Genomic DNA, 23,520 nt, shown 5'->3' with positions numbered 1-23,520 from the left:
ATCATGCAACTACTATGGTAACTGTCCGATAACACTTGCCTGATAATTATTTTTGATATCAGGTCAGTAACCTGATATCAAAAATAAGCCCCGCCCATTTTAACGGACTTTTTTCAATTGCTTATTTTCTCATTTTCATCAGCATGTGAATTCTACAATGTAATCTCATACCCTTACAAGTCTTGAATCAAGGTGCGGTATTTATCATTTCGATTTCAATTACGAATAAATTAGATAGCAAATAGTTTTAGCACCAACTAAGTGAAGTGACGTCAAAATTTATATTGTAAATGACATCATTGATGTTCACGTCATACATGTAATCATAACAAATAGGCTAGTCGATTTTCTTTGAGAACTTGTAAATGTTTACTTTATTTCGCCGGATTATTATTTAATAAGTGAACAAATTGTTTCGTTTAAAAAATAAGACGCATGTTTGTGTAGCTTGTGTTTGATTGCCGATTTGACTTTTCTTTGATTGAAATTATCGTGAACTTTTGAATTTGACAATTCAAGACAAAAATTGCAGTAAAGTTTAGTTTATGTGATTCTAAATGGATTTTTGGATCGGTGTTTAAATTTAAGGTAAAATTTTTATCGTATTAGGCCTACATTCTGTTGTATCTTTTATCCGAGTCGAGAGAGAAAATGGCCGCCAATAACAAATTCTAAGTTTCAGGGGCGGAGTAATTTGTTTTCAAGAATTATTTCTTTGAACAAAAATCCCCCTTTTTAACGAAATTCACTAATCAAAAGTAGATTTTTTTATATTTTGACAGTTATTATGTGTTACATGATAAATAGAAAAACATGCTACTGTCTTTTGATATCAATTCTATCAGGCTCGGCTGATATGGGCAGAAAGGGCGAAGCATTTCTAGCCCATATCAGCCTCTCCTGATAAAATTGATATCAAAAGACAGTAGCATGTTATTCTCTATATATCTACCTATAAAGTTTCATGTTGATATCTCTTATAGTTTTACAGCTATGACCTGGACAAGATTTTTCTAAAAGGGGAGATAATTCAAAAATGAGGCTTAACAGAGTTATGGTTCTTTTGCACTGCACCTCTACTCAATGAGATCTATCTACCTACAATATTTCATCTTGATATCTCTTATAGTTTTAGAGTTATGTTCCGGACAAAGTTCAAAGTGTTAAAATTAACAAAGGGCAATAACTCCAAAATTAGGACAAAAAGAGTTATTGTTCTTATGCACTGCACATCTACCCATTGAGATCTATTCACCTACAAAGTTTCATGTTGATATCTCTTATAGTTTTAGAGTTATGCCCCGGACAAGATTTTTCTATAAGGGGAGATAATTCAAAAACCGGGCAAAATAGAGTTATGGTTCTTTGACACTGCACTCCCCCTCAATGCCCTCTACCAGTGTATGAAGTTTCAACAAATTATCTCCATGGGTTTTCAAGTTATGCTCCGGACAAGACAACGGACGGACAGACGGACGTCCGGCCGAAATGTAATAAAGGGCCATTTCTTTTGTTATTTTCTATTGTTTAATAGGGGGCCAATGGCCCCTTACTCTATTGTTACGGAATGAACTCTATTGTTCTCTTTTCAGGCTGTCCAGCACATTCTGACAAAAAATTAGGGCAAATTTTAGGGCAATTTTTAAAAAAAATTAGGGCTAAAATTAGGAATTTTAGGGTAAATAAAAGAAATTTTAGGGCTTAAATTTGGAATTTCATAACTAAATTATGGCCTCAAAGACCATGGTATGGGCTCAACTTTGGATATTTGACACAAAAGTAACTCACAAATAATGGTCTAGTTGGGTTATAGCAAAGGTGTTACCAGTGTTCCATAGTCACCAGTGAAGAAATGGATTCACTGGTTCACTGCCTTTAAAAAGAGCTGAAAAACTACATTAATACAAAAAATGTACATAACTAGAATGAAAACATTTTCAAAGTTATAAGTATCCCGGAACATCCAATATTCAATTAGTTAAGCTATGATTAGCCAATAATAAATGGAGGGGGAAATTATGCTTTAGATTTATTTTAGCTATAAATGCATTTATTATCAACATTTATTCATTTAAGGTTGGTACATTTTTCAACAAGTCTTGATCTTATTTAAAAAAAAAATAAAAAAACAGTATGACCCACTCAAGTCATTCCCAGGAATATTAAAACTTAAATTCAAACAGCAGGGTATACACCTATGAAGAATTTGTTCAAGATAAATCAGGCTACTAAAATTGTAGAAATTTCACAACAGTGTCAGTGTTTTGAATGATTTTCAACAGTTTTTTCCAGATTTTAAAAAAACTTGCACTATATGTTATAACATATGTTCAGTACATGTTAATGTGTACAAAACGGACAGCTGAATATGTCACTTCTTAGTACCCTAATTGGGAAGCAAAATGGTTAAAGCATCCAATCATTACTGCCAGTTTACCTTACCCACTTTATAATTAGCAATGGAAACTTGTCTAGATCTGCCAGCTGGTATCAATTACCAAAGATCTGTTCTACAGTCATCACTTGAAAATAACTTGATTACAAATTAAGATTTTATTAATAAGGACCCCTACATAAAGTTTGATGAAATTTAGTGGTTCATAATGTAAACAGTTGGTTGCTTTAAATACACCTAAGACTGAGGTAAATGGTAAAACTGAGACTGTAGCCAATAAAAATGTAACTCCCTTGGAAAAATTTTTATCACAATTTTAAACAATTTTCATTGTTCTATTTAAAACAAAAAGTTTCTTATTATTTTTCTGATAACATCTGGTAATTAATCAAGTATGGCATTTCTGCAGGAGTTGAAGTAAATACAACATGTGACTTTATGCAAATTAGTCAGACATGACATCAGCTCCACTGACTGTGTTCGAATTTAAGTTGTGATTGAAACATGGTTGTTTCGCGATATGTTTATCACAAAAGATGAAAAAAATAGGAATTTAAGTGAAAAAATAGGGCTTTTTTAGGAATTCCCTTTGAATTTTTCATTTTTTTAGGAATTTTAGCCAAACTGAAAAAAAATTAGGATTTTTTAGGAATTTTAGGGACGCTGGACAGCCTGTCTTTTGTTCTGTTTACAGTTAGATGGCCCTCTATCCCTTTTCGGTAGTGCGGACGGACGGACGGGCGTTCTCACAGGACAGTAATTATGTGGCTACTCTATTGTTCTCTCTATTGTTCTTTTAGCCACGCAAAAGACAATAGCCACAAAAAAGCATTACGGAATGAATGACATCAAAGAGAACCTATTGTCCCTCTAGCCACATAATTACTCTCCTGTGAGTGCGGACAGACGAACAAGGCGCCGACTATATGCTCCCCCGAAATTTTTCGGGGAGCATAAAAAATGACACCCCTGGGGCGGGGTCAGTTTTGACCCCAGGGCTTTTATTTGAGCAAACTTTGTAGACACTTACTAGAAGATGTTTCATGCTTAATATCTAAACTCTAGCTATTCAGGTTTTTTCACAGAAGAGTTTTAAGTTTTTGCAATACACATATAAGGAAAATCAATGACCCCCGGGGCGGGGCCAATTTTGACCCCAGGGCTTTTATTTGAACAAACTTTGTAGACACTCACTAGAAGATGTTTCATGCTTAATATCTAAACTCTAGCTATATGGGTTTTTTCAAAGAAGATTTTTAAAGTTTTTGCTATACAAATATAAGGAAAATCAATGACCCCCGGGGCGGGGCCAATTTTGACCCCAGGCCTTTATTAGAACAAACTTTGTAGACACCCATTAAAACATGTTTCATGCTAAATATCTTAGCTCTAGCTCTTTGAGTTCTTTAAAAGAAGATTTTTTAAGTTTTTACTATATGCATATAGGGAAAATCAATGACCCACTGGGGCGGGGCCAATTTTGACCCCAGGGCTTTTATTTGAACAAACTTGGTAGACACTCACTAGAAAATGTTCCATGCCAAATATCTAAGCTCTAGCTCTTAGAGTTTTTTTAAAGAAGATATTTAAAGTTTTTTCTTTTGGTTGCCATGGCAACCAGAGTTCTGCATGGAATTAAATTCTTTGAACAATTTTTAAAGGAGACCACCAAAGGAACATTCCTGTGAAGTTTTGATGAAATTGGCTTAGTGGTTTATGAGGAGATGTCTCTTAAAGTAAAAGTTTACGGATGGACGCCGGACGAAAAGCGATCACAAAAGCTCACCCTGTCACTTTGTGACAGGTGAGCTAAAAACAAGCTTTGTTTCTGGTTTTTGTGCATTAAATTTGTGTAAACAAAACTGATTATGAAAATTTCTAGCTGTCAACTGAATCGGCAAGGTTCTATTGCATCGGGGAAATTTACTTTGAAAATCACGCCCAAAATACAGGGCGAGTAACCTACCATGCAGGACAAGTAGAAATTTGAAGGTACACGTCATGCAGGACGAATGGCTCTGATATTTTTTTTCGATCTCTGGATGTGTGTAACTTAATGTCCAAAGGCAATACAATGTGACAGCCATGTTAAGAAATTCTTTGAAATAAATTGTATTTTACCTATTCTTAACTACTTTACCATTGTCCTTTAAGTATGGCCTTGACATATAAGCCACTATATTGATACATATACATTGTCCTATTTAAGCAAACATTTGTGATAAGATATATATCAAAAAGAAATTGTAATGCAAGAGCAAGACACTGCCAAGACAAACAAAGTGTACTGAAGTTTTGAAAATATGCCTTTAAGCCACCAATCTGGTTCTATGATATACATGTAATACACAGTGTAATTGAGGCAAAACTTTGAATTAAGTTTTGTATAAATTCTTCAATGCATTGGTAAGATACAAAAACAAATGATCAGTGCTTCTTACTTAATATATATATACATATAAAAGCTTCAGCTTAAAGAATGAAATTATGTCCAAAGTTTAGTTGTCCACAGAAACGCAGACAAACATAGTAATACCTGCCCATATAAAGTATGATCAACATTTCTCAGTGCTGGATAGTATTAATTAAAGCAAAAAAGAACAGGGGACATTATTATACAAAAGGTACTTGGCATACTTACCTGCCCTTGATGGTGATCTGAGGTGGACATCTTGATAATGCACAGTTCAAAAAAGAGCGAATATTCTGTCAGAATTCATGTAAGAGTTTTTGGGCTTGAACAGTGACCTATTATGCTCTCAAATAAGAATGTGAAGTGTCAACCCATTCCCTTCAGTAGTTTTGGACATACAAACTACAATATGGCAAATTATGTGACCTAGACCTGAATAACCTCGATAGTTTCTGAGAAAATTAACCTTAACTTCATGTGATTTGCCACCGCAGACAAGAGAGTCACAACTTTAGCTTCACTTTTTTGTTTGAAATGTGGAGCTAAAACTCACAGGCCAAAAAATCTATTTGTGATCAGATTGTGAATATTTAGTAGTAACATTACTATGTGGTGAAACTGAGGTCTGTTGACTCTAAATCACGAATATACATAAAACATGTGAGCCGCGTCATGACAAAACCAACATAGTGCGTTTGTGACCAGCATGGATCCAGACCAGCCTGCGCATCCGCACAGCCTAATTAGGATCCATGCTGTTCGCTTACAAAGTCTATAACAAGTAGAGAAACTGATAGCGAACAGCGTGGATCCTGATCAGACTGCGCGGATGCGCAGGCTGGTCTGGATCCATGCTGGTCACAAACCCATTATGTCAGTTTTGTTGTGACCCGGCTCATGTATGTTACACAATCTACGGCTCGACTACTTACTGGCTCGGTATCCTTCTCAAAATCGTTCGACAAGGCAGCAACATTGACAAAATCGGAAGCAAAAGGTGCGTAATGATAGGGGAAATACCACTTCCACGAGGCACAGCCTTGATAGTAGTAACGTAAAACCCAACATAACCCTCTCACATAGTGATTAGCCTGTAAACAAAACACATACAAATGGTCAGAAAATATGAAAATATACATTACTTTGCAGCTAAGATTCATTGTAACAACCACCTAATTTGTAATTTAAATCTTTTTTTTATAAGTACATATAACTATAAATCTGACTAAAGTTCATATCTACTTATATCTTCCATGTAGATCTGATGACCATCGTATATGTTTTGCCTTCTTTATAATTCAGATTTCCCAGAGAAAGCTATTTTTAGCCATGCAATCAAACCACTTTTTACAAATAGGCATTAGATACCGTTATCCGTGGAAGTTAAACAAATTGTTGATTTTTGTTAGCAAAAAAATGTAATTTATAACAAATCAACTTGAAATAATAACGTCAATTTTTAATGGGCAAGATTGTTTTGCCAGTTTACCTGACGGCTATATGGACAATACCATGTTTGTTCTCGAAATAATGAAATTTACCTACTCAGTATTGGGTTTCCATGGGTTAAAATTAGAAACTGTATCGCTTTTAAAATAATGAAAGCTCACCAATGGTTGGTTGTTTGAAAGACAACAAAAAAGTGACTACCTATGGGTGGATGTCAGATCTTAATGCACAACATTATTTAGAAGCTGATTTGAATCAGATTAATGTAACTATTTACTGCAAAGATTCTAGACAAAATTTTACTGCATTCAATTTCATAATAATGAGATAAGATTTTCTTTTTATTCTACCAACATGAAAGTTATCTGACTTGCATATCAGTTGGATTCCTTTTTGTACAGACTGCCAATATGACATGATGGATTATGAAATGTTTTGTTTTTGTTTTGGTCGAGTCACATATTTTTTTTTAGTATAATACATTCTTTTAAGCACACTCTTTATACATAAATACCATTGAAAAATAATGAGACATCATTATAAGCATAGATTAATTCACGAATAAATACACATATACAATATACAAACCACATTATGTCTGAAAGCTATATCTTCAGATCCCACGTCAAATTTGTTCTTGTAATATCTGTCCTTCCATCCATCTTCCCACAATCTACAATGAATGAATTAAACCTTACCACTCTAGAACTCAAAGTGAATTAAGCCTTTTTTATCAGTATAGAGCCTGGTATGACTGCACGGAGCCCTGTCGTCTGCATCTACATGCAGCCTGACCTGGCAATACTGTTGACTGACTTGACTTAAAATTTCCATCTTAACTTCCGGAAAGTTAATCATAATGTAGGTAGTTCTGACAAGAGCCGAGCAGGGCCAAAGCTTGATTTTTTTTTTTACATTTTTTAAAAGTTCCTTTGCTGAAAAACATTGTTAGCTTGTCTGTAACAGAGAAAAAGTCAGGCTATTATAATCGCTGCAGCCGAATTTAGGCCGTCATGCAAAAACTTTCAACATTTCAAAAGGTAGCCACATGAAATTTGGAATACTTTCTTATCATTACAAGGTGCAGTTGTTAGACAAGGGGCATAATTCTGACAGAAATAATTTTTGAGTTATGCTTCTTTTTTACTTAGATATTTCTAACAGATGAGCCTTAACACTGCATGCCATGCTCTCGTTTAAGCTATGGATTTGGTTAATTACCCCTAACTGGTGTAGGTCCAAATCCCAGCAGTGACTTTTGTTACTTTAATTTGTGGAAGCTATCAAAGTCTCTAGTATATCAATCTGTAAAGCTTAGATGCCATCATATGACCAGATTAAGTGTTGATGCCAAACACTATAGTCTAATTTTTTTGATGAATTCAGGAATAATGTAACATTCTTACAAGCTCACACATTTTCTCTATCAAACAGACAGGGCAATGAAGGGCATAATTACACGATATATGCACAGCATAAAAAAACGAATGCTTACACGTCATATGATGTCATATGTCAATAAACCAAATGATGTCAGAAAAATTACTTACATGCCCGATGTAGTTCAACATTTTTTTTATCAATTCTCTATTTTATTAGCATGTTAGAATGGAAATATGATATTTATTTTTCTTGCATTATTGTATAAATAATAATATTGCATGACTAATCATTAATCACTAAGGCTTATCAGCCTTGTTGATTATATTCCTGTGCATTTTAAATCGAACCATGCATTATTCTACAACAATGCACTCAAAATTGATATCTACTGTATAAGTGGATATTTTTGTGTCACAAAGTGGACTTTTTGCGTGTGGAAATATTTGCGAAAATAAGATTTATTGAATTTAATACTGTTTTTGTGCTATCTTAAATTAAACAGGTTCATGTTAAAGATATGTTGTTATTGTTATCGTTCTCTTCAGTAATTTAACACCTATATTATTTCTATAATTGTTTGAAATATACATTGTTAGTTTGATAAAGGACCTGATCATACATTTCTTTGTCATATTTTGAAACATTCTTGTGTAATATGAATAACCTTTTGTGTTATAAACACATATATTATTTCATTAAAACATTTGTGATTTGTTAAGACCAAACTTAAACAAACAGGCAATGAGAAAAAATAATCCCAGTTCCTGAACAGTCAAACTTATTCATGTAAGATGTTGTATGAAAAAGTGTTTTCAAATGATAGAAGAAAGTTTGCCTTAAAAAAAAAATTATTTGCGACTAATTTCAATTCGCAAAATTGCAAATATTTCCAAGTTGCAAAATTAACCACTTATACAGTATTTCTTTACTTTAGCATAAGAAATAAAAACGTACTTGACATCATCTTCCGGTTCAGGATCACTGTCACTGTCCATATTCTCACGTTTACGTTTCTCGCCTCTCTCGTTATTCTATTGTGAAAAAATAAATAGAGGATATTTGTTTAGTTCAGTGTAAGATCAGTAAATATTTTACCAAATGAGCACTAAAAGTGGCGCAGCCACGAGTGATTTTTTGTTTGATAGGGTTTTACGTCACACAGACACAGTATAGGTCATTTGGCGACGTCCAGCTTTACTGGTGGAGGAACATCTCAGGTGCCCTTCCATGCATTATTTCAGGCACGAATGGGCACCTGAGTAGAACCACCGACATTCCATAAGCTAACTAGATAGCTTTCTCACATGAAAGAATCCAAAGTCCCTGTCGGGATTCAAACCCACAGTGGTAAGGGGCAAATGGTTTGAAGTCAACGACTTTAACCACTCAGCCACGGATGCCCCGCCACGAGTGAAATACAAACTTTTGGTGTTCACTAGGTGAAATATATTTCTTACACTAAACTAAACAAATTTTCTTTTTATTATATGCAAAGAAACATTTAAAAGGCATTTTAACCTAATACTTAATGAAAATTGCACCAAATAATAATACAGCGTGATGTCATTAAATTGATTTCCAATAATATGCATGCTGGTATTTCACTGAAAAAACGTACAGGGCTTAAATTAAAAACAGTGAAAAATATCACTGTTTTTGACAGTGAAATATCAGTTCTAAATTTCACTGTCATATTTATATAAACGAATGAAAAGCATGTAATAAAAAGTTCTATTTGTTATCTCAGTGACAACAGCCTAAGCTGCTCTGACAATAACATTTCAAGAACTTACATGTATGTTTAGGCTATTGGAATATTACAAATAAGAAACCCAATAACAAATTTCACTGTTCCAAAACTACTGGTTTTCTGGCTTACCTCACAGGCTGTATCCAGCCTACTTAAATTTTTATCGCAATCTAAAATACATCTCTATGGGACAAATGGAAGTTGGTTTTTGTATTTTCTGATCGTAAGATCAGTAAATACATAGCTAACATCCAAGGTCTAACACAAAATTTCCTTACAGTCCTTACAACGCAAACAGTCCTACGCACAAGCCCAAGATTTCCAGTTTTCCCCAAAATTTCCTATCTCTGGCCAGTGATGAGCATTTAATTATAATTACAAGGCTTGTCACTGTATTACTGATAGCAAATCCATTGAATGTTTTATGATCCTATCATGTTTCAAGAATGTATAGTTTAAGCTGGAAGACAGAGAACATTTTAGATGTAACGAAAAACTAAGATTTAACTTTTTAGTGTAAAGAAGACAAATACAAATTGGATTACAGTAAAAAAAGGTTTTTAATCACTTACAACTCACAATGAAAATGATTTTGTAAATTACTTTCATATTAAAGGCATATCATACCTCAGTGATTTACATTCTTTTTTTTTTTCAGAAGGAGCAAAATAATGTTTAGTAATGATAATAATGGATTCAAAGCATTATTGAAGCTTATCATTCAATCTAGTAGGGAAAGAGATGAATGTGATTTTTTTTATAAAAAAGGTACCAAAATGATACAAGCAAAAAGTAAACAAAGTTTTTAAAGTAAAATTCTAAGTTCGAAGAGGAAATATCTCTTGAAATAAGGATACTAGAGTTATGAACCATGTCATGCATGATGTGAGTAATGACAAAGGAAAATTATCTTAAGTCTAGAGTTGATGCCATTTATAATAACAAAGATAATTGTTAGAAATATATTAATTTTCAATAAATCTCTAATTCAAAAATGAAATGGAGATAATTCTAGAAATACAGGACTAATGAGTTATAAATCTAATCCCATAAGGTGTTGATAAAATACATTTTTATGCCGCCGAAGGGAGGCATATTAAAATCGCACCGTCCCTCTGTCTGTCTGGACGTCCGTCTGTCTGTGTGTCCCCACTTCATTCCTGTCCGGACTATAACTTTGTCATGCATGGAATGATATTTAAATAACTAGGCATTAATGTCTACCACATCAAGACGATGTGTCGCGTCCAAGAATTACGTCCCTACCTCAGAGGTCAAGGTCACACTAACATTTTGAAGTTTCACTTTATCACAATAAAAGTTTATAGGTTCACACATTTGTGTCCGGAATGTAACTTTGTCATGCATGGAAGAATTTTAAAATAACTTGGGATAAATGTCTTCCACATCAAGACGATGTGTTACGCGTCAACTTATCACGCCCCTACCTCAAAGGTCAAGGTCACACTACCATTTTGAAGTTCACTATATCAAAATTAGAGTTTATAGTTACACACATTCGTGTCCGGACTGTCATGCATCAAAGGATTATAAAATAACTAGGCATAAATATCTTCCACATCAAGACGACATGTCGCGACTAAGACCCCTAATCCCTACCTTCAAGGTTAATGTCATACTTATAGTTTGAAGGTATTCATTCATTCGAGAAGAGTTTGAAGATACACATTCATGTCCGGCATGCATGGAAAACTTTTATAATAACTTTTGCACAAATGCCTACCACATCAGGACAATGTATCGCAGCAAAGGGTTATGTCCGTCTGTCCGTTTGTGTGTCCCCAATTACACAACAATCATGTCCAGTATGTAACTTTATCATGCATTGAGGGATTTTAAATAACTTGGCACAAATGTCTATCTCATGACAACATTCTGTCGTATCCAGGAACCACGTCCCTTCTTCAAAGGTCAGGGTTACACTTATAGGCTATCACAATAAGAGATTATAGGTACAATAATACAAAGAAAAATATTAAGCAATTAGTTACTTTCCTCCTCTTTTCTTTTCATACTACCAGTCCTGCATGCTTAAGAAACTTTTTCGGGGGCATTCGTCACTAATCTTGTGTGACAGCTCTTGTTGAAGTCCGAATTTAATAAGGAAAATTCTAAGTATAAAGGGATAATGATTCTGAAAATATTGATGCTAGAGTTATGAAGCTTGCCATGTTATTGTTTAAAGTTATAAAATATCAATTTTTATTTAAAAAAAAAGTTAAATGGGGGAAATAATCCTGGAAATATTCATGCTACAGTTATGAATCTTGTCACACATGATAAGGAAATATATTTGAAGTTAGAAGTTGATACCTTAAGAAATAAAAAAGAAAGTAAAAGTAACATTTTTTGAGAGGAAAACAATTCATGGGGAGATAATCCTGGAAAAATTGGTGTTAGAGTAAAAAAAATAAAGTTTCCTTTTAAAAGGAAAGGCTTGCACAGTTGTGCCTTCATCCCAACCCTTTAAAATTGTTTTTTTTTTTTTTTGGTTTCAATTTATTATCACATTTTTTTTGAATTACGGTATTTGTATATCATAAAGGGTTTATTTAGTTCTCTTATCTCTATTGTATAAAACTAATAAAACAAGAGCCACCGCCGGGCGGGGGCAACGCTCGACTTTTTACTTTTTCTAAACGCAAACATAGAAAGGTTTGAACATATATTGATGTTTCCTTTTTATAAATTTAGTTGGTCTGTCTTGTCACATTAGTTTTGTTTATATATTTTGTATATATATGAATAGAAACATTAAGCATATTTCTAAAAATAGCAACAGTACGCAATGTCTAAAAATAGCAACAATGACGCAATTTCTAAAAATAGCAACAATGACGCAATTTCTGAAAATAGAAAAAATGACGCAATTCCTAAAAATAGAAAAAATGACGCAATTTCTAAAAATAGAAACAATGACGCAATTTCTAAAAATAGGGGAAAAAAATGACGCAATTTCTAAAAATAGAAACAATGACGCAATTTCTAAAAATAGAAAAAAATGACGCAATTACTAAAAATAGCAACAATGACGCAATTTCTAAAAATAGAAAAAATGACGCAATTTCTAAAAATAGAAACAATGACGCAATTTCTAAAAATAGAACAAAAATGACGCAATTTCTAAAAATAGAAAAAAATGACGCAATTTCTAAAAATAGCAACAATGATGCAATTTCTTAAAATAGAAAGAAATGACGCAAATTCTAAAAATAGAAACAATGACGCAATTTCTAAAAATAGAACAAAAATGACGCAATTTCAAAAAATAGAAAAAAAATGACGCAATTTCTAAAAATAGCAACAATGATGCAATTTCTAAAAATAGAAAAAAATGACGCAATTTCTAAAAATAGCAACAATGACGCAATTTCTAAAAATATAAAAAAATGACGCAATTATATACATGTATATATATATATATATATATATATATATATATATATATATATATATATATATATATATATATATCTGATATATATATATATATTTGATATATATATCAGGGCTCAAGCTAGGTTCAAAATTTAGGGAGATTAGTCACTTCTCCCTCCAGCTGATTTAGGGAGAAGTGGGGAGACTTTAGGGAGAAGTGAGGAGATTCATTTATTGATGTTTGTTGTATGTTATCGCAATTATGTTGACTCACTGTTCATTTCTTATTAAATGAATTGGATTTGTGTTACAAAAGAATATTCAATTTTAATTTAAAACAGAGACATAGATAGCTATTATTATAACTATTATTATCTATGTCTCTGTTTAAAAGTAGTTTGAAACAAGTAATAATTAAGAATGAGTAGCATGTAATGCAACCATTGCATTAAATGAAGATAAAAAAAGCCATAGTTGATTCCTATCATGGATCATATCATGGGTGGATTAATAGTTATTCCCTTCTGATTTACTATTAAAAAGATTGCGCCGGACATTATATTCATATTCACTTATGTTGTAAAGAAAATAAAAGTAGATAACGAAAGAAACGATCCTTAATTTCACTTTATTTGTAATAAATACAGTGTAATACGCCGTTAATCTTATCAAATTTAACTCGTCGACAAAAAAGGTTATCATAACTTTCATTTATAATTACCGTTACAGTTATATGTCGAGCGGTTCCGCTTAATTCTGACAATCATTCGATAGTGAAAATTTAATTGACGTTTGATCCGTAATCCTAAATAATTGTTACAGGTAGTTGTATGTTAGCGATTTAATGATTGGTTAAATTATGTCGCCTCGATTAAAACGTGAATTACGATTGGTTTCTCGCACGTATCGGTAATCTCGCCGTGGGCATATATATATATATATTTATATATATATATACCTGCATATATGTATATATATACACACACACATTTATATATATATATATATAATACATATACTATACATACACACACACCAATAAATGCACAATCTGAGAAAATTCAGTAATATAACCTTCAAGGTCAAGGTCATTAAAGAGCCCAAGCAAATTTGGGTTTGATAAACAACAAGGTCTGGTCCTTAAGAATGTTCTGTTATAATATGAAGTTTATCCCTTCAAAAATAGCAAAGTTACAGTCAGTTACTGCCAAAAACAATGAAAATTTCAATAATTTGACCTTCAAAGGCAATGTCATTAATGAGTGAAGGTCAAGGTCTTTCGGTATATTTTTAACAGTTATCTTTGAAGATTATTTTGTTCAAGTTTGAAGACAATCCATTCAAAAATAACAAAGTTACAGCCAATAATAGCCAAAAAAAATGAAAATTTCAATAACTTGACCTTCAAAGTCAAGGTCATTGAGTGAATGTCAAGGTCTGACTGGTTATTTTTAAGGATATCCTTGAAAATTATTATGTTCAAGTTTGAAGACAATCCATTCAAAAAATAACAAAGTAACAGCCAATAACAGCATGAACAAGCAAAAATTGGACTTTTAACCTTGAAGGTCAAGGTCATTTATGGATGAAGGTCAAGGTTAGTGTGGTCTACTGAAAGGTCTTGTCCAAGGGTTGTTGTGGCCAAGTATGAAGACAATACAGCAAGAAATAAAAAAGTTATGATCCAGGTACAAGTTTTCGGACGGCAACGGCAACGGCAACGGCAACGGAGACGGCAACGGCAACGGCAACGCCGACCTGACTATAACAATACCTCTACTTTTTTTTTCAAAAAAAAAAAAGTCGAGCTAAAAATGATCAATCGTAAAAATACTAACGTGATACTGAAGGAAAACAAGTGTGCACATTTCATTTCCCCTTTTTCGCAGCGAAATCATTCCTTTGCTTTATAGACAAGTAAATGCACTAAAATACTTCGTTACGTGGTACCAATTAATAAGCATGTATCAACTATGTTACACGATCACAAATAGACGATGCGCTATGTGGCAAGGTTAATATGCATGGGCTATTTTTAGATTACATCACCAGTTCAGTAGATTTAAATATAACTCGATCATGCGTGATTTGGTAAGCAGGACCACCCTTTTGAACAATTGAAACGGAACAATTTCGTTTATAATTTATTACGGTAATCATGTAAAAATAGAAATCCTATTTATATAAACAAACTGGGATTACCGAAGTAACTAAAATAGCTTAGATTTCCGTTATATTACTTCGTCTGATTCCGCAGTATGACGGAATCGCCCGAATTGTCACGATTGCAATCGGAACTACATCGGCTATTATCATTAATCCGAAGAGTGACGGAAAAGGCCGAAAGGTTGCGATTGGCACGATTGCGGCTGGTTTCCCGTTCAATCATGCACCAACAGATTTAAGCAGGAAACCACCTAACCGGAACAAGTTTTCCATATGAAATGGCTTGCAGCCGTGGCTGCAAGCCAAAAACATTGTCACATATGATGTAGTTGATGATAAGGAACACATGTTTGAAGTTTAAAGTCAATACTTTAATATGAAATGAAGATGTTAGAGTAAAATATAACATTATTTTAAGTTCAATGGGATATAGTTCTGGAAATACTGGTTTCAGAGTTTTGCACCTTATCAAATGATGTGGATGATGATTAGGAATATACATGTATATTTGAAATTGATACCTTAAGAAATAAAGAAGTTATAGGCGCATAAACATTAATTTAAAGTATGGACGCTGACGAGGTGAGTAGGACAACTCACCACATTCTTAGTAGTCGAGCTAATACTTACCTGGTCATTTTAGTTAAGAGTCTTGCACTTTGCAGTAAAAGTTACATCTAAGAACAGTTTTTTGTTTTTGTTTTTAAGCGAGCCGGGAGGGGGGTTCAGTCAGTAACATGAGTAACAGTGACACTTAACTATTGAACTTTATTTATTATTAATTTAAAAATTATCATAATTTATGTTATAAAGTATATTTACAAATAATTGCTAAGTTTCACAATTCAATTGGGCCACAGACCCATTTACAAAAGAAAGGAGAAAAAACATTGATAAATTTAGTGAGTGTATCTTCTACAGAAATTTGATCCTTCAACGTTGGGGCCATTAGATAAGAATACAGAGGGGCAATTAATAATGACAAAACTCTCAACTCAGTGGACATGTTAATGGGAGATATACAGTTAATAGTGATTTACTAGCTGATAAGCCCTTACTGAGATTCAGCAGGCTGGAAGGGTTTATGCGTAGGACTGCAAAGTAGTTCTCACTCAAAACTGCTTAAAAACCAGCAATTTAAAAGAAAGAATAATTTTTAATGTAGGCATTTAACAAATTACAGTGCATTAAAAGTTTAGATTAGTCAATAGAAATATGAGGTTACAATCGCAAATTTCCCGAATGAATATCTTTTTTACCCAATGAAAAATGTTCGGCTATTTCCGTAAAGCTTCGGATTATCATGAACATCATTTTAATCAATGAAAATGCTATTTTTAGCTATGTCGATTAATGAATACTCCAGAACGTAGTACACAAATAAATCTGACTGTCGAGTAGTGGAATATATACATGTCGGACTGTTTTGGCGAGAAGATTTTCGCTAAATTATTTTCATCAGTGTTAAACAACAGGTTTATCGTGAACAAAATACCTCGAAATTAATAAGGATTGCAAACACAAAATGGAAATTCTCAATTTAGAATTACATAATGTATTCGTTTTTATTCAAGGTACATATGTATTACTTCGCCGTGGTGCAGAGGTAAGCGTTGAGGGTGTGAGAGGCCTATGGTTCAAATCCTAGTCGAGGCAATTCTATTTTTTTTCATGCAAAATTCCATATGTATCAATCTCAAACTGTTATAGAAGAAAATCAAAACGCTGTCGCTGCGTAAGATGAATTATAGTATATAAAAATAAACTTATACAGGAACGTACATACAGATAGTCAGTATGATTTAGATTGCAAAGATCAGAAAATACCATAGAGCTGCAGCCCTTTGATTATATATATCTTTATGCAAAAACTAATTATTGATTTGAATTTCAACAAGAGCTGTCAGAAGGACAGCGCGCTCGACTTTTTTAGTGCTTGCCTATAAAACAAAACTTTGACAGTTAAGGGCACACAAGACTTTAACTAGGAATTTCTAAGTACAAATCAAGAAACATTTTCACAGAGTTATCTTCTCTTGCTTACAGATAGGTCTCATGATGGCACATAAGAACTCCAACTTCCAAAGTAATATCTCAAATGGTTAAGTCAACAAGTGGACAAGAATGAAAATCTTAACTGAGTTTCTAAGTCAAAAAGGGCCATAATTCAAATAAAATCCTTAACAGAATTACCTTCTCCTGCCCATGTTTTGGGACCATGATGGTAAACAAGTATTCCAACTTTCAATTAATATCTCAAACAGTTCAGTCAAAAAGTGGACTGGTACTAAAAAACTTAACCAAGATTCTAAGTCGATAAAAGGCCTTAATTTTTAAAACAAATCCTTGACAGAGTTACCTTCTCTTGCGTACAGATGGGGTAATGATGTGAAATAGCATTAAAAGTTTCAAAGCAATATCTCAAAGGGTTAAGGCAATAAGTGGATTTTACCCATATTCAATGTATTTTCTAAGTCAAAAAGGGGCATAATTCTGTCAAAAACCTTGACAGAGTTATGTCCTCTTGTCTGTTGATGAAGGTCGTGATGGTAAACAAGTATGGTCAGTTTCAAAGCAATACCTCCAATGGTTTTGAAATAAAGTGAGGTGGTACAAAAAACTTAACCAAGCTCAATACACTTTCTAAGTCAAAAAAGGGCCATAATTCTGTCAAAAACCTTGACAGAGTTATGTACTCTTGTCTGTAGATGGAGGTTATGATGGTGAACAAGTATGGTAAGTTTCAAAGCCATACTTGTAATACTTCTGAAATAAAGTGGGGTGGTACGAAAAACTTAACCAAGGTGTGACGCCAACGCTAACGCCGACGCCGAAGCCGGGGCGAGTAGGATAGCTCCCCTTTTCATAGAAAAGTCGAGCTAAAAACTGATACATACTTATGGTATAGTTATAAAACATGATTTAGGAAATGAAGTTGTATACTAACATCAGAATTCATCATTGCTTTGAGCGCCTGCGCCGCATCTAAGTTAGCCAAATCTCTGTCAGACGAGGATGTGGAGAAGTTTTGCATTCTTTGTTGATATGCTTCTTGTCTCACATTTCCTGTAGGTGCACCCACACCGGGTCGTCCTCGTCCCAAAGGTTGTGGCGCCAGCATGCCCCCAGGGATATAACGAGGTTTGTCATCGAACTTCATTTAGTTAATAATATAATTCAATTCAAAGTTTATTGCATAAAGAATATTAATACATTGCCTATAGTACAATACAATTTAACATTTTATGATATGGAGCACAGAGAGTTTGTATACAATGTTTGCAGAAGAGACAATAATGTATGTATAAAAATGAATTTAAACACAAATTCAGAAAATAAATTTCATGATCAATTTTGATACAATATTTACTGTCCTTAAATTCCAGTAGTATAAGAGATCATTATGTAATAACAAATAAAACATGCTTATTATATAAAATTCACATAAAATTTAGGTGCAAAACAGAAAAAACACTTTAATGAAATTCTGCTTACATCAAAGTTTACAAACATGTATTATTTAAATAAAAAGTTGTTAATATATGGGGAAAAAACATTGCTGAATTCTTTTTACCCTTCTATTTCTACGCCGTTTTTCTTTGTTTCGTCTGCGGAAATTCATCTCATCATCACGTCTCTTCTTGAAAATTTCATCTTCAACCTCTCCCAGTTCTTTAAAAATAAGAACAATAAATAATTGAGCAAAGCCATGACAAAACCAACAAAGTGCATTTGCCACCAGCATGGATCCAGACCAGCCTGGGCATCCGCGCAGTCTGATCAGGATCCATGCTGTTCGCTTTCAGTTTCTCTATTTGTTATAGGGTTTGTAAGCGATAACAGCATGGATCCTGATCAGATTGCATGGATGCACAGGCTGGTCTGGATCCATGCTGGTCGCAAATGCAATATATTGGTTTGTCATGGCGCGGCTCATATTTCTTTAAAGGTAAGATTGGGCAGACACTGTGACTGTCAATCTCTGCTAACTATCAAACTCTTCCTACTCTAAATATCTAAAATAGACTTGTCTATCACTCACTCTTCACAAAATAATTCATCATTTTTAGCAAGAGGGCCATGATGGCCCTTATATCGCAAACCTGACTTTTAAAGCTCTTAATTAATATTGTTAGCAATGAATGAAGAGCAGACTTAAACTGATACTATAACGTCCATAGCTGCACCTGAAATACTTCAAACATAAACAAGATTTTTCTATACAGACTGTCATCAAGTTTTCGACTGGAAAAGATCCTTATTCAAACATGACCTAGAGATCATTTAAACAACTTTTATAACAATATGGATAGCTTCCTTGCATGACAAGATCAAACAAGAGGGCCATGATGGCCCTAAAGTAGCTCACCTGTATATAGGCCCCCGGAGCAGGGCCAGTTTAAACCCCAGGGCTTTTATTTGAACAAACTTGGTAGACACCCATTAGAAAATGTTTCATGCTAAACATCTAAAGTCTAGCTTGTTGGGTTTTTTAAAAGAAGATTTTTTCAAGTTTTTTTTCTTTACACATATAGTTAAAAACAATGACACACCTGGCGCAGGGCCAGTTTTGACCCCAGGGCTTTTATTTGAACAAACTTTGTAGACACTTACTAGACAATGTTTAATGCTTAATATCTGAACTCTAGCTATTCAGGTTTTTTTCAAAGAAGATCTTTAAGTTTTTGCTATACACATATAAGGAAAATCGATGTTCCCTGGGACAGGGCCAATTTTGACCCCAGGGCTTTTATTTGAACAAACTTTGTAGACACTCACTAGAAGATGCTTCGTGCTTAATATCTAAACTCTAGCTATTTGAGTTTTTTCAATGAACATTTTGTTAGTTTTTGTCATACACATATAAGGAAAATGAATGACCCCAGGGGCGGGGCCAATTTTGACCCCAGGGCTTTTATTTGAACAAACTTGGTAGACACTCACTAGAAGATGTTTCATGCTTAGTATCTAAACTCTAGCTATTTGTTTTTTTTTCAAAAAAGATCTTTTAAGTTTTTGTTATTAACATATCAGGAAAATGAATGACCCCGGGGCGGGGCCAATTTTGACCCCAGGGCTCTTATTTGAACGAACTTGGTAGACATCCATTAGAAAATGTTTCATGCTAAAAATCTTAGCTCTAGCTCTTTGCATTTTTTAAAAGATTTTTTTTTAAGTTTTTACTATATGTATATAGGGAAAATCAATGACCCCCTGGGGCGGGGCCAATTTTGACCCCAGGGCTTTTATATGAACAAACTTGGTAGACACTCACTAGAAGATGTTTCATGCCAAATATCTAAGCTCTAGCTCTTTGGGTTTTTTAGAAGAAGATATTTAAAGTTTTTTCTTTTGGTTGCCATGGCGACCAGAGTTCTGCATGGAATGGAATTCTTTGAACAACTTTGTTAAGGCTTCACACAAGGAACATCCCTGTGAAGTTTCATTATGATCTGCCTTATGGTTTCAGAGGAGATGTCGTTTTAAAAGTGTGAACGGACAACGGACGGGGACGACGGATGAAGAGTGATCCTAATAGCTCACCCTGAGCATATGCTCAGGTGAGCTAAAAACAGAATTTGAACTGACTTTGGTGTGGGGCAAGAGGTTCCTAGCAAGTACTCCAAGGCAACTTAAAACAAGTCTAAAATTGCATTTATTAAACAAGAAATGTCAATAACAAATATACCCTTGCCTCATACTATTGATAATTTTGTTATAGAAATGGATACATGGCAGTGTTCAGTTATGGAAAAAAGAAAAATAATGACCAACTACTTATAACCAATCAATATGTAAAATATAAATGCCTTGACCTTTGAACTAGTGACCCTATTATGACTAATCGATATGTGAAATATGAAGACTTCGTGATAAAAAGTTTTCAAAGTAATGAGCTGAAACCATATTGACATTTAAAGCCTCTATGACCTTGACCTTTGACCTAGTAACTGCAAAATCAATAAGGGGCCATCTACTAGTTATGACCGATTGATGTGTGAAATATGAAGACTTCTTGATAAATAATTTTCCAGATTATCAGTGGAAACCATGTGGTCTACCTATGGAAAGACAGACTGATCAACTAAGCAAAACAATTTACCCCCTCTTCTTCAAAGGGGGGCATAATAAGAACAATGGAAATGCTTAATTAATGAGAAAATTATCCCTTTTTTATCAGATTAGATGAGAAGTTTATGTTTCTTTGGGTTTTACATAATCCTGAATCCTTAAGTGAAGTTAAAAATCTTTTGTTTCTCAACACGTGACAGTTCTCTCTCTTCTTGCTAAACAAGTGTTAAACAGAGACCAATTTATTCAAAATCCTGCCTATAATATCATATGTCTAAGCAATACATACCTTGCATAATAAGCTGAACTCTTTCCAAGGCCACAACACCACTGTCTGTAAGGTATCCCTGTTTAATATGATTATATACATACAGACATAGTTTTTTATATATTAACACATAGCCTGGCAAATTTCTGAAATGGACTAACAAAGCTCCAAAGTACATGTATATCAAGCTATCCTACAAGTGACATTATGCTCATATTTTTACAGCCAAGTACAGCTGAATTGTCTTAATATTTCAAAAGTTTGACTGTTAAAATGGTGTTTGAACAACAATTAATAGTGGATCAATGTTCAGGATAAAATTTAAAACTGCCTAAAGAATAAAAAGACTGCCCCACTCTTTTTTATAATCTGAAGGTAACAGGTAAATTCTTATGGATATTTACAGAAATTTTGCTTGGATCCTTGCATTATTTATTGTTTATGCAAAGTAAATTATTTAATTAAAAGAAATTATGACAGATTAAAAAATTATTTTGACTTTCATTTGTCCACTCACTATCTATCCTTGGATGGGCATAATGTCACTTTTATCAACGTACTTACATCTTTCCAATAAGAAAATCCCGAATTCCCCGCCCATATCATTTAACCCTTACAATGCTAAATATCTTAAATGGACTTTTTCATCTTTCAATCTGAACCTAACCATTGAAAATGTGAAAAAAATGAGCCGCGTCACGACAAAACCAACATAGTGGGTTTGCGACCAGCATGGATCCAGACCAGCCTGCGCATCCGTGCAGTCTGATCAGGATCCATGCTATTCGTTATCAATTTCTCTACTTGTTATAGGGTTTGTAAGCGAACAGCATGGATCCTGATCAGACTGCGCAGATGCGCAGGCTGGTCTGGATCCATGCTGGTAGCAAACCCACTATGTTGGTTTTGTCGTGACGCGGCTCAAATGTACAGCCTAAACATCAAACAGAGCTGACCATGATCAGACAGCACTGGTCATGTTTATTTAATTGGGTTTTACGTCACACCGACACTTTATAGGTCATATGGCGACGTTCCAGCTTTACTGGTGGAGGAAGACCTCATGTGCGCTTCCGTGCATTATTTCAGGCACAGCACGAACGGGCACCTGAGTAGAACCACCGACGTTCCGTAAGATAGCTGGATAGCTTCCTCACATGAAAGAATCCCAAGTCCCTGTCAGGATTCGAACCCACAGTGGTGAGGGGCAAGTGGTCACATGGGTAGACTGAATTGCTGCCAGCTGCTGAGGCTTAAAATAATTGTGGAAAATGAATGATGTTACATATGACAATGAATGAATGCTGTTTTTACAAGTGTTTAGAAATCTTTTTTTGGCACCCTGACCTACTCGTCCTACTGACCCCTAAATCAATCCAAAGGAGTAAAACCATGCAAGTAATATTCATACCAAATATGAAAGACATCTATTAATAAATAAAGACTGAATGGGCAAAAGTGTAAATATCTATTTTTAGCACTAATGACCTTGATCCAAGTGACCCCTAACTTAATCCAAAGAAAGAATACCACACAAGTTATCATCCTACCAATATGAAAAACATTAGTCAACAAGCAATTATCATAGTATTGCAAGCAATCCATAAGTCCCCTACCGGTAAGAGCCCAAGCAACATTCTGCAGGGCCATTGGCCATTCACTTATGTTCCTATTTTAAGTAAATTTGTTAAAAAAGTTATTTAAAAGTTATCACAGGAAACAGTTTTTATGTACAGACAGACAGACTGAAGGACACTCTAAAGTTATTTTTTAAACATCCCTGTTATCAAAATATAACATTTTTAAAATCCTATCATGATTGAAGAAGTTGGAGTAAAAATTACCAATTTCTCAAAAAAAAAGTATAAGTTCAAAAGGGGCATAATTCTGGAAATAGTCTTGCTAGAGTATTGAACACTCACAAATGTTGAGTGATAATAAGAAACATTTATATGAAGTTTGAAGTAGATACATTAAAAAAAGAAGTTATTAAAAAAAACAATGTTTTTTACATGAAAATTTTAAGTTCAAGGGAGGTAATTCTGATAAATTTTGTGCTAGAGTTGTAAACCTTGTCACATATGATGTGGTTGATGACAAGCAACTTATATTTAAAGTTTGAAGAAAATACCTTAAGAAATAAAGAACTTATAGTGGAAAAACTTAAAAAATAGAATCAGAAATCTTGAAATTCAGTCTATTTGTTGCCATAGCAACCAGAATTT

The 23,520-nt window shown here is 33.8% G+C and overlaps 1 protein-coding gene across 1 annotated transcript in view; it reads right to left on the bottom strand.

Moving 5' to 3' along the window:
• Positions 1–5,677: 5,677 nt before the first annotated feature.
• The window catches only part of LOC132721004 (5'-3' exoribonuclease 2-like), a 42,386-nt gene continuing 24,543 nt past the window's right edge, over positions 5,678–23,520 (bottom strand). The window contains exons 13-18 of the mRNA XM_060705252.1: positions 21,317–21,374; positions 18,530–18,627; positions 17,903–18,109; positions 8,595–8,671; positions 6,846–6,930; positions 5,678–5,899 (exon numbers count right to left, since the gene is read on the bottom strand). Coding sequence (XP_060561235.1) covers positions 5,678–5,899; positions 6,846–6,930; positions 8,595–8,671; positions 17,903–18,109; positions 18,530–18,627; positions 21,317–21,374 — 747 coding nt within the window. The remainder of the gene's footprint in view (positions 5,900–6,845; positions 6,931–8,594; positions 8,672–17,902; positions 18,110–18,529; positions 18,628–21,316; positions 21,375–23,520) is intronic.

Source organism: Ruditapes philippinarum, unplaced genomic scaffold (genome assembly GCF_026571515.1).
Source record: "Ruditapes philippinarum isolate M1 unplaced genomic scaffold, ASM2657151v2 ctg5544_1_1_1_1, whole genome shotgun sequence".
NCBI classification, from domain to species: Eukaryota; Metazoa; Mollusca; class Bivalvia; order Venerida; family Veneridae; genus Ruditapes; species Ruditapes philippinarum.
This window is presented reverse-complemented; position numbering and strand designations above follow the sequence as displayed.